This window comes from Cicer arietinum, chromosome 1, assembly GCF_000331145.2.
Source record: "Cicer arietinum cultivar CDC Frontier isolate Library 1 chromosome 1, Cicar.CDCFrontier_v2.0, whole genome shotgun sequence".
Lineage (NCBI taxonomy): Eukaryota > Viridiplantae > Streptophyta > Magnoliopsida > Fabales > Fabaceae > Cicer > Cicer arietinum.
In genome coordinates this window covers 6568507-6582398 of record NC_021160.2, presented here as the reverse complement: position 1 = coordinate 6582398, position 13892 = coordinate 6568507, and the positions used below count along the sequence as shown (strand labels likewise).

Sequence of the window (13892 nt, the reverse complement as noted above, 5' to 3'; positions counted from 1 at the left end):
ATAAAAAAAAATTTAGAGTAAATAATGAGAGAAGAGAAATTGATAAAGACTCAAAAAATTGAATGGAAATGATTGAGGGGTTTGAAGAATGGAAAAAATTGGATACGAAATAAGGAAAAAATATCATAGTACTTTAATTCACTCTTTTCAATAAGCAAAACAGAAATTGACAAGCAAAGGTTTCTCTTTTATTAATGAAAAAAAGTAAATATACTTTTTCTTTTTTGCTTATATCTTTTTATGAAATAAAATTAGGTTCAGGACAATATATAGCCAGAATCTGATTTGTTGAATCTAACATGTAACATAATAGATATTGACCAATCCATTAAAGTTCAATTTTATTTATATTTAATATATAAATTTATGAATACTAAACTATATATATATATTATCAATTGCCATCGTGATGTCAAAGTTAAGTTTGACATTAAATCGCATCCATTCAATATATTTAATCCAAAGGTCAAAAGTAATTGAGATTTGTTTTACCCTATTCCCTTAAATAACATATGTTTTTATATTTTAGATTAATTGTAGTTTTAATTCTTTTATTTTTGTTAATTTATGCATAAATTGATATCTTTATTTTAAAATCTGATAATTTTTTTTTTTAATTAAAAATTGGTGATAATATAAAATGACTAACACTTGTGAGATTGCAATAAAATTATCTACAAATTTTAGTTTTAATTAATATATTTAAATAATTCTATATCATAAAATTATATGTTTTGTCATTTAAAAGATTACTTCTTTATTTTTTAATTAAAAATAAACAAAGAATAAAAACTGTTATAATTTTTTAATATAGAGATCAATTTTGAGAATTATTGATAATCCAAAATCAATTTTATAAATTAATAAAAATAAATAAATCAAAACTTAATTAAGACTATTTTATGGGATACATTCCCTTGCGTGGAAGGGGATAAACTATATACTATTAGATAATTATTTCATGCTGTCTTTTTGTTTATCTATATTTATGTGCTTGACCATACATTTTTATTTTATTTTAAAAGAAGCATGTGTATAATTGTATATGATTCTTTTATGTTATTTTCATGGCAGTGTACTATTGTGAATTTATTTTTTTGATAATACTATTATGAAGTTTTTTTACGTGTACTCTATTTTTTTCTAGTATATTGAATTTAAAGTTAAATTTTCAACGAGGACATAAGTCTAGTACGTTTCTTTTTTATCAAAATGTTACTATTTCTAATCTAATTTATTTGTATAAAAAAGTTTGATGTATGATGAAAATACTTTAAAAGTTTTAATGATATATAAACAATTAAAATTATATTTGAGGGTGCATAATCTTCTATTTAGAGAAAGATGGTAAGAGAAATCACAAAATATTTGATTTGATAAAACAATTGAAAACTAAAATATTTAGTCTTTGGATTAAATCAATATATATATATATATATATATGAGTAATTATGTGATGAATTTTTTCATTGAATAATTCAATATCAACGATGAATTTTATTAATTTTATTGTTAAATTAAAAGTTTTTATCGGTTAGATCAACTTCATAAATATTTATAAAATTTTAAAACTATTTAATACTTTAAATAAACATATAATAAATTTTTTAAAAATATAAATAAATATTAATTATTAAATTATATAGTTACGAATTTTATATTTATATAAAATTTTACTTGTTTGATCATTAGTATATTATATCAATAATCAATTATTGATATAATAAAATTTAATATTTATATTAAATTATTATCACTCGTAATGATAATAGATCTCCGCTCATAACAATATATTTTATTTTATCAACAAATTACAAAGTGACGTTATCTTATTATACGATTTTATTTTTATAAATAGTGTGATTTGATTTGATAAAGTTTTTTTATAAGACTTTTTATCAAAGATTTGGTAATGGTGTATAAAAAGAAAAAACTGATCTCTAATAGTAATAATTATAGTTACTTATATCGACGCTACTTTCCTTGTTTTGAAATGGAGGATAGCAACGCCGCGTATGAGTTGACGTAGTCATGCTTCGCCCCCCAAGAGTTTGCCCTTTTTCCTTTTTCCTTTTTCCTTTTTCGTTGTTGATACAATTTACCATTCTTTTCTATGAAATAAAATTAGGGCAATCCTATTTTAATCCATCAAAGTATACGACGCTATAATTTTAATATTTGATTTAATAAAAAATTAAAAGTAATTATTAAATTATTAAAATGTTAATCAATTTATAATCGTTATGAACAATTTTGATAATAAATTATATTTTTTATAAACTATTTTGATAATTCAACGATTAATTTATGATTTTTGTTGTATTATAGACCTAAATAACATCTTATATTTTAAAATTATGGTTTACCCCTTAAAATCTATACATTATAATAAAACAAATATGATAAATTGGCAAGTTTGACACGTGGCAACAAACTAGAGTGTTAAGAAAATATCAAGTTTCAATTAATAGAAATAATAAATGTTTATGCTTGAGAAGTTAATGGCCAATTAAAAAATAAAAGGAATGAATTAAAAATAAAAAGTTTTTTTTTTTGTAAAAGAAAAACATAAAACTTTTGTTAGATCACGATATTTGTCCACGATACATCCGTTGAAAATTTAATGGTTGAAAAGTTAATCACCAATTAAAAAATAAGAAAAATAAATTAAAAATAAAAGTTTTTTTAAAAAATAAATAAATAAAACTTCCATTACATGATAAATGCAGAAGTGAATGACCAATTAAAAAATAAGAAAATAAATTAAAAATCTATACAATATAATAAAGCAAATATGATAATTTGGCAAGTTTGACACGTGTCAGCTAGGTGTTAGGAACATATCAAGTTTCTATTAATAGAAATAATATTCTTTTTTATAATAAAATTAAATTTTACACGAGTTTGTCGTGAGTTGAAAAGGTAGTGGCCAATTAAAAAATTAAAAGAATGAAAATAAAAAGAATGAATTAAAAATAAAATACACTACACCAGTGCTTAATTTGACGTTTAACCGTTGAGAATTTAGTGGCCAATTAAAAAAGAAAAAGAATAACAGGAAAATACAGTCAATCACACCACGACTTGATAGTTTTTGAAATTGTTTAAACACTACTTTAGCAACCACCGCTTCAAATTAATTTAATTAAAAAATTTATTTTATTTTACGAATTCTTTTAATACTATATTAACCGTCTATCTTCAGTATTATCTCATTTCTTGCTGTCCCTTATAAATATCATTCATATTATCTCATTTCTTTTATGTTTTCTTTATCAAAGCTTTCTTATTCATCTTTATCCAATGTCTTAAACAAAAATCATATTTTGTTGCTTCAATTTCTGTGCGAATGTGGTTTCTGTCTTGATCTCCTCAATGTCAAACAAAACTTTTATGCAATTAAAATAGTACTGAGATTAATATTCGTGAGCTTTTATTTCTCTATTTGAGATTAATATTCCTGGTGAAACTATGTATTTGTTCGGATTGCGTCTAGCAACTTTCTGGAGTATATGTTCACACGAATTAATTGGTAAATTTTTTTCAATCTATCATTGTTATTTTATTTATAAAAAAAGATTACTATTTTGTTATGTATATATATTTTGTATTGTTTATGTTTCTTAATTTTGTGTCAAAAAATTGTAAATGTGTACATTATATTTCTATCATCTTATATAACATTTGTCTTAATAACTCCGATTTTAAATTCACTCATAAATAGTCAACAAATTGTACATTTGTATATTTATATTTCTATTCTTTTATACAAGATTTGTCTTAATAACTCCGATTTTAAATTCACTCATAAATAGTCAACAAATTGTACATTTGTATATTTATATTTCTATTCTTTTATACAAGATTTGTCTTAATAACTCCGATTTTAAATTCTCTCATAAATAATTTTGATGATGATAAGTTGTCTAATAAATGGTGTTGCACACATTTATATTAAATAAAAAATAATAATTAAGTAAATATAAAATTTATTTAGCCTTCTTAGCCATGAATTCAATTAAATTTCCACTGAAGCGAAAAATAATAATTTATTTAAGAAAATATAAAATTCATTGAAAGTAATTATTTTTCAAACTTCAAACACTATTCTATCAAATTTAAAAACTACTATACTATACATTTTATATTCTAAATTTATTATTAAATATCACGCAAATTCAAAGGATTCATGAAAGATTAATGAACACTACCATGCAAATTCAAAGGTAAATTATTTGTAACGGGAAAATTATTTTTCTTTAGTATTTTGTGAGTAGTACTAAAATGAAAGATATTTTGCCACTTATAAGCAAAATTTATATGAATTATTAAATGTCATGTATTTCATATAAATAACATAGGTTGAATAATAAAAATAAAAATTCATTATTAAGTTACTTACTCATTTTTACATTTACTAACTTACTTATTTTATATATGTCCATGTCCATTATTTTAAAAATTCTTATTTCATCTAATCTAATTATTTATTTTTTTAATAATTATTGTTTTTATTTGTTTAAAATTAAAAGTATTGTTTTATAATAAGTTTTTTGGAAGAAAAAAAAAAGATTGTGTGTAGAATTCAGAAATAAGGCATGGTGTTGGAGTCATACTTTTCATCAATAACATTGAGCGTATAAGAAAGTAGTTTTTAAGTTAAGTTATAATTAGATTTTTTTTAATTTTTTTATTGTAAATTATTTTTTTTTAAGTCAACTTATTTATTTATTGTCAATAAAATTTATGAAATTTGATATATATATATATATATATATATATATATATATATATATAAACTAATATAATAATTTATTTATGAAAATTGTTGTTTCCGTGCGACGCACGGGTTACAAACTAATTATTTACTCAAAAGTGTAAATAATCCTTTTTATGGAACATGAATAGATCACATGTATATTAATGATGTAATATATTCACACTTTAATTTAATTCTTTTTTTTATTTTTCTTATGCATACACTAAAAAACTTGTTATGTAATGGTTTATTTGGAGGCTCTACTTAAATTTTCAATTTGTTATTCTAAAGAACAATGACAAATGTAATGCATGTAGGTTTCTGTTTTGTTTTTTTTTATTAAAATAGAGATGCATCAATCAAATAACATCACACTTCAATTTGAACTACAACAACAAATACCACATTCACTAAAGAACATGGAATTCTACTATCAATTGACATGTGAGGAATAGTTGATTAAAGTTGGAGAATCTATTTCCAACAAGAGAACAATGAGTGAAATCAACGAAAGAGTAAAATATTACACAATCAACTTCTATACAACAACGTTAAATCAAACTATTAGTATATAGTTTTGCTTAACCAAAATTTCATACCATATATTTATATAGAGCAACATTTGGTTGATTCATGTTTCCATCAACATGAAAACATATGTCTCTCCAATCTACCTCCACCAAGTCTATTTTATATACCATCATCACATGACATAGAAGCCCATATTCACTCATATGCATACCCACGACAACCGTTTTATGAGTTTACACTAGGGGAATAGTTCAATTTTGACCACAAACAGCAAGGCAATTGTCGACAATCGCTTGCAAACAGGTGATGTGTTGCTTTTTAACTTGTTTTGGTGCTAGTTGCAATACTCCTAAATCAATTGTTCAAGCCTTTGACAACATGAACACTATTTGGAAATTCATATACTCAATTGAATCAACAATTATACTAAATTTAAGGTAGAAGAAGTTCTTACACAATAGAGGTTTAAGAATTCTATTGTCAAGCAACAAAATACCTTCGACTTTCTAATGATAACCTAAGTATTGATGACGAAGAAAAAGATCAAATTTGACTAATGTTACCAACATCTACAATGTGTGGGCTAGATGACACCTTAGAATGAATTAAGTGTGATTGAAATATTATATAATTATGTATCATGGTATTCTTTTAAAAAAAAAATTTAAAAATCTCAATATATAAAGATAGACTTAATTAGTTTTTCAAAGTCCTCCTTCCAAAAAAAGCTAAATGATTAATAGTTGAAACCCTACATTTAAGAATTTGGTTACAAATAACTCAAATTCTAACAAGATTTTTGTAACAAGGTTCTCTAAAAATCATATGATTGGAAAAAGAAAATCTAATTACAAATATTTCAAATTTTAAAAGTATTTGATCCAAAACTTTTTTAATTTAGGAATCTACCTATAAATTATTAACAAAACTTAAGATACGTGAATGAAACTATTGTTTGTTTAAAATGTTCAAATAATTGGAGGATCTCCAAAATAATGAAGCCTTTACTTTTCTTATTGTACATTATCCGACTCATTTTGGAAAAAGCTAAGATTTTTGTATCAAAAGCTTATTGTGGAAATAGTCCCTTTTCTGTATCGTGCTGAAATGGCTAAGAGGCTAATAGTCAACCCTTTTGTCAAATGTCACCATTGGGTCCATTTTGGAGGGCACCACCCTGCCGTGCCATAAACACCATACATATTACATAGTACTTTCCATTTCAAATTTATTACTTTTTCGTTTTTTCCTAGGATACATACTACTTATCTCTCGGTCCACTCTCTTTAATTTTATAAATATTTTATTTTTATCCAACTATTTTGTTTCTTTTCTAAATTTAAAATATAATTAATGATATTTTCTTTTTTTTTTTAACCTTAAAAGACTCAAAACATATATAAATGAAAGTATTTTAGTGGATGAATTTTATTAGATCACCTTTTAGGTCATCTTTGTATAGTCTCTCTCCTCCTTTGATGATAATTAAGTTTTGGTGAGCTTATGTTTGTACTACACATTATCTCAAAAAAAAAAAAAATTAAAAAAAATTCATTTCATTTATGTTTATTTTAATTTTCGTTTAGATCATTTAGGTTTACTTTTTCTTGATTCGATCATTTGAGTTACATTTGATTTGCAACATTAACTTTTAAGATATATTACATACGTGAACTTTTAAGTTTGAATTTTTTTTTTGAATTATTGTCATGAAATATTAAGATCTAATTGAAACGTTGCAACGAGTTGTTTATTCAAACTAAGTTGCACATGAATGAAGTTAAAGACATTATTATGTGGATAAACCTCAATTATCTTGTTTTGAGGTTTTACGTGTATTTAAATTGTTGAAAATAAAATTAAAAAATATAGACAATTTGTTGAGACAAACTCCATATTTAAATTTTTTATGAAAATAAACAAATGTTAATTAAGAAAGTTAATTATGATTCTAAAATGTTATGTTAATTTAACTTTTGTTTTTGAGTGAATTTATTTAAGAACAGAATCAAGCAAAGAAGAAAAGACAACAATAAGAACATTCTGCATAAAAACAGAGAATGATCTCCAGTTTCAAGAATGTTCATCACAACATATTAATCAATCATTCTCCACCTCTTTAAAAAAAGATTATGCCTCGAAATTTCATTCAAATAGATTCAGTACATGGCAAGGAACAAGTAGGATTCATCCCAGATCAAAAAGGTTATCTGATCACTAAAATAAAAGAACTCAAAAAACAGTCAAAAATAAGAACAGTTTGTGATTCTAAAATCAAACTGTCAAGAAAATTTGATCAACCTTGATATATGATAAGACATTACAAAGGACATCCAGAATGATCAAAACAGGAACTCCAGATTGATCATCAAATCTCTAGAAAGATCAAATTGACAGATCCAGATTGATAATCAATCTCTATTTTCTGCATAACTCCAGCAGCAACATCTTCTCTTCTGCAATGGCATATAATTCTTCTTCAAACTCAATAGGCTACATTCAAGACTCACGATCGAAACTGTACCATCCAAGATCAAGGAAGAAACTTCAAAGGCTTTTTAACTAGAAGACAAAACTGATTTAAAGCTTTAACAGAAAAGTCAAAAAGCAGTTTTTAAATCAATGGCTGGATTATTTTTATTCTGAAATATTGGTTTCAGTCAAAAATACAAAGCACTACCAACAGCTCTTTTTGACCCTCATTAAATGCTTCTAAAGCCTATAAATAGAAGGCCAATATCCAGGAGCAAGGCAAGAAGTTCAAGTGCTGTAAAATCTCAAACATCAATCACATACATACTTGAAATTCTCAAAATTCGCAAAGAAGAAGCAGCTCTAAAAATCTCACATCAGATTGCTTGATCATTACTGGTTTCTTTGTAAAGAATCAAATCTCAAACAAGAGTTGAGATACCTTAGATTTTGTCAAAATCAATCTTATTGTAAAAACTCAAACTATAAGAGTTTATTTATAGTTTGTTTAGATTGCATTGAATCCTATCAAAGTTAGATAGGTGTTGTTGTTGCTTTATGGGTGGAAAGTAATAGAGATTAAAACAGATCAAGGTTGATCTAGACTAGGTGCTGTAAAATCAAGAAGGTTCTTTGTTTTAAACACTTAGTGGAAAATCTCACAGTGTGAGGACTTGACGTAACCCAAGTTGGGTGAACCAGAATATTTCTTTGTGTGGTATTCTTTATCCTATCTCTTTATTTGTTAAACTTAATTGATTAACTAAGATAAAACACAAACTGAGTTTTTGTTTTAACTAATCAAGGAACGTTCTCTGTTTTATAATAAAATCAAGAACGTTCTCCGTTTCTCTGTTTTACTAACCAATATCAATCTTGAGTTATTTTCTTAAGTTTTTAACAGGAATTTTTAAAAGGTACATTTACAATTCAAACCCCCCATCCTTGTAAATCGACATTGTTACTTCACAATTTATAAGATTTGATGAATATTTTCTAAAAGATTAGTATGAGAGATATGAAGTAGCAATGTCAATTTCAAAGAAATGGGGTTTGAATTGTATATTCACCTATTTAAAATTTCATGTTATAAACTTAAGAAAACAACTCAAGATTGATATTGGTTGTGAAAACAGAAAACTGTGGAAGTTCTTGGTTCTAGAAACAGAAAACAGAGAACGTTGTTGGTTAGTTAAAATCAACAATCTAACTTATCTATTTAACTTGATAATCAAATTGACTGAAAGTAAATAGAGATAAGAGAAGATATATCAACAATGATATATTCTGGTTCACCCAACTTGGGCTACGTCCAGTCCTCACAACTATGAGATTTTTCACTAAGTGTTCAAACGGATAACGTTCTTGGTTTTACACAGTTTTGTTCAGATCAACCTTGATATGTTACATCAATTCCTTTCCACCCAGAAATGGATTCAATCAGGTCACCTATCAATCTTTAGAGAGGATTTTACAATTCACCTTTTAAAAATAAAAGGATTTTCTACAAACTACTCAAACTATAAATAACACTTATATTCTTAAGTTTACACAATATTGATTTAAAGTGTTTGGCAGAATCTGAGTAATCTCAACACTTTTTTGATGTTAGATTATTTACAAAAGATTCAGTAAAATGATAACAAGAGATTCGAATATGAATAGCACTGATTCTTTTGATGGATGAGAGACTTTCGAGTGTATGAAAGTAAGTAAGTGATGGATTTTCTTAGTACTTGAAGTTCTAATTTCTCCTTGAGCTTGGGGTTCCTTTATAGGCTTCAAGAATGTTGATGACATATAATTTGATTGTTGAAAAAGTGTTAAGTTGTCATGTGTCGGATTTGACTAAAGATCAGACTTTTTGAACCATGAATGTTCTTGACTTAAACATTCTGCATTTTTTGCTTCTATGATAATAATGTATGATATGTAGTTTCTCGTTCTTTAACGTAATTTATGATCCTTTGTTTATGTGCACATACATCTTAGAGATGTGCTTAACAGGTTGGAGAATGATGTCCACATGTTCGAGATTGATTGTTAACACGTTGGAGAATGATGTTAACATTCTGGATACTGATGTCAACATTCTAGAGAAAGATCATTGTCATTTTTACTTTGAGTCATGCCTTTTAATATTTGATCTTTTTGAGTGTTTCTTTTGTTGATGTGAGAGTTATATATTCCTTGTAGATGTATTGGAAATGCATTCGTAATTTCAAGAATGTTCTTGGTTTTGTTTGTTCATTTTTTGCTTATTTTTTCTTAAACTGGTTTTGCTTGCATTGTTTAGTACATATATTGGATTATTACACTAAAAAATACATGTTAAATTAACATATCATTTAGAATCATAATTAGAGTCTTAATTAGCCTTTGTTTGTTTACATCAAAACATTAATTTGGATTTTATCTCAACAAGATATATTGTTGTAATATTAGGTAGAGTTTTTAATGATAAAAAAATTTCAGTTGAACTAATTTTTATCGAAATTGAGATAAATGACTAACAGTGTAAACAAAATATAACTTAAAAAAATAAATTGAGATAAAATAAACTTAAATGATCAAAATAAAAATTAAATTAAATTTAAGAACTAATTTTTGCCCAAACAAAAAATTTATTTATATTTAAGACGACAACTTAAATCTTAAATAAAAAATAAAAATAAAAATAAAAAGATAAAACCTTCACAACGATAAGAAAGTTAGATAATGAAATCGTAAGATAAATACATGATAAGTTATGAATATCTTGTGTTTGATGTAAAACCCATATCAGACTATATAACATTATATTAACATATATTGTGTTTGAGATGAACAAAATAATAATATAACAATTATAAATTAGCTAAAAACAGTTATCTATGTGACAAAAATATACATAAATTCAAATTTAATTTTTATATTAATTTCAATTATTTAATATTTTTAAATTTAATTTTAAATGAGTTTTTGTTTTATTAGACTTTTTATAATTTGTTATAGTTTTTAAATATTTCAAATGAAAAAGAATTACATATAACATTTTAAAATTAGTTTTAGTTATTTGTGAATAATCTTTTACCTAATTTCAGTTTGTTCACAATAATTAATATTAATTTTTATAATTTAACCCACCTCTTTTAATTTTTATATTTTTAGTGGTTTTGTTATTCATTTTTAAATTTAAATATTAATATCTTTTTATTTTGAATATTTTAATAAATTTTAAATTATTTTTCAAAGGTAAAAATTATTCCTTTGTACCACTTAGTTTGAATTCAACCATAGTTTAGAATAAGATTTACACAACATATACATATTCAAGAGATAAATACTTATATGGGCACAATGTTTACTTACAAACTTTTGGCCTCACACATAGATAAAATAAATTAAAATAAAAAAAATTAAATGATACAATTAAATTATTTTTCAATTAATTTTTATCAGTTATGTATTTGTTGAAGTAGAAATGTCAACTTACAAAGAAGGGGGTTGACATTGTAAATTAACCCTTTTAAAATTTCCTGTTAAAACTTAAAGATCTTAACTCAAGATTGATCTTGGATGTGAAAACAGAAAGCACAAAACGTTATTGGTTGTTAAAACAGAAAACGGAGAACGTTCTTAGTTAGTAAGAAACACACAATTTAACTTATCTATTTAATTCAATAATCAAAAGACGGTAAATAAATATAAAACAGATGAGAGAAATCACGTAGAGATTTATCCCGATTCACCAAATATGTGTTACGTCCAGTCCTCACAGTTTGTGAGATTTTTCACTAAATGTTCAAACGGAAAACGTTCTTGTTTTTTACACCACCAGTTCAGATCAACATTAACCTGTTACACAACTCTACCTTTCTACCCAGAAAGGATTTCAACAAACTACCTTTCAATCTTTGAGAGAATTTTTACACTTTACCTTTTACACATAAAATGATTTGTTACAAACTACTCAAACTATCTTCAATACAATAGTCTTGAGTTTACACGATTATGATTTAAAGTGTTTGTCAGAATCTGAGAAAGTTCAATACTTGTTTGAATTTTGATTCTTTTGACAGAGAAATACAATAGAATGATTCTAGGAATCAAATGAGAAAAAAATCAGAACTGATTCTATGTATGTATATGAGAGACTTTCAAGTATCAGTCCAAAATAGAATAACTGTATGTAAGTGATGATTTGCTTTGCACTTGAATGTATGGTTTTTCCTTAAGCTTGAAGTTCCTTTTATAGGCTTCAATGAGGTTTGGGACAACTCATATGATCGTTGGAAAGAGTCCAACTGTCATGTGTCAGCTTGTGGATAAGATCAGAGTTGAAACAAGAATGGATTTGGCTTAACCTTCTTCGTTTTATGAAGAAGTTGATCTGTAGCCTTCGAATAATTCAATGTTGACATTATTTCATGGCCTTTTATTATTTGTACATGTATCTCAGATATACAGCTGAAACATACACTTCAAGAACGTTCTTCGTTCTTGACAATAATGCTGGAGAATGATCAGTCTTGACTATCGAGAATGAACTTGTTTGATTTATGATGAACCATAACTTTTATCCTTTGTATTTTGGATTGATTCTTTGATGAGATGAATCTAGTATATTCCTTGGAGAATACTGATAGCATGATTGTTAAATTCAGGAGTCAATCTTTCTTCAACAGAGAAGATCGTTTGTTCTTGAAATTTCATAACTGTGGAGAACGTTCTCCGTTTTTCAGACTTCTATCAATAACATTCTTCGTTATGTCTTTGTATTTTTGCTTCCTTTTTAATGTGATTTTGTTTGTAATGTTTGACACCTATATTTGATTATTACACTAAAAAATACATGTTAAATTAACATATCATTTAAAATCATAATTAACATTCTTAATTAACCTTTGTTAGTTTACATCAAAACATTAATTGAGATTTTATCTTAACAACCTCTCACTTTCTGACGATGACAAACATATTAATTTAGATTTTAATTTTGATTATAATTTTAATCATGATTCATTAATGCATTAAAATGATAGATATACATGATTCAGGCATATAATTCAAGCAAGCAAAATATACAGAAGTTCAATTTACAAAAAGACTTTTGAGTACATATTAGATCTCATAAAATCTAAAGTAATTCTCCCCATTTGTCAACGCAAAAAGGAATAGGAGAAAAGATGACAAATAAAACTTATTTAGAAAGAGATGGAGAAGAACGAGACGGATCTAGAACAACATACAAGGAGGGAGGAAGAAGCAAGTTGGGTTGCCATCAAAACCTGCAAAATGGCATACTCCTTATCTTGATGTTCTTGTCGTGCCATAATTGTTTGAATAATAATAATAATAATAATAATAATAATAATAATAATAATAATAATAATAATAATAAAAAGGAAAAAAGTGAATACGCAGCGAGGAGAAAAAATATAGGAAAGGAAAGAGAAAAAATTTCAAATCCCAAGTAAAGTTAGTGCACTGGAATCGATAATAAGATAAAATAAAAAACTTTTGTCTTTAATGTATCTTGGGACAAGACGGATAATCTGGAGGATAACTTGAATCCGATCCTTTTTTACCTTGTCCCTATTTTGTCTCTCTTTTTTGTCCTTTTTTTTTAACTGGGTCAGACCCAACCCATTGGTTACGGGTCAGGTCGGATTCATGTGACGAACCAGGTCTTATACATCCCTAGTGGTTGACACAAATGTTTGATGCGGTAATTTGGATATTCTATCCATATTTTGTTTCATTCACTGCGAAATCATGGTCAATGTCTGAACTTAAAACAAACATTTCGGAAGGAATAAAAGTTATCAATAACAAAAACCAGTATCACAAGATAAAGTACAACAAGATTAATCATCCCCCATAAAAGGGACAGCAAGAAGATTGCTTTAAAAAAAAAAAATACAGCTCCACACAGAAAACATGACTCTAGCTTCTATTGCGTCTTCAACAATGTTGGCTAATCTACTTCTGCCTCTTGTAAATTTTAGCCAAAAAGGACTTCAACACGGCTTGAACCGCTTTGTTGGGATGAGCTTCAATCGAGGTTACAAGCTTCTCATAGCTCGCACTCTCGTACTCCACAAATACACCCTATACATTCAGATATGAAACAAATCATTCAAAGAAA

At 25.7% G+C, this 13892-nt stretch overlaps 1 protein-coding gene across 1 annotated transcript in view; it reads right to left on the bottom strand.

The window, feature by feature from the left end:
- Positions 1-13548: 13548 nt before the first annotated feature.
- LOC101497550 (farnesyl pyrophosphate synthase 1) overlaps positions 13549-13892 on the bottom strand; it is a 5466-nt gene continuing 5122 nt past the window's right edge. The window contains exon 11 of the mRNA XM_004486315.4: positions 13549-13855. Coding sequence (XP_004486372.1) covers positions 13727-13855 — 129 coding nt within the window. The 3' untranslated portion in view covers positions 13549-13726. The remainder of the gene's footprint in view (positions 13856-13892) is intronic.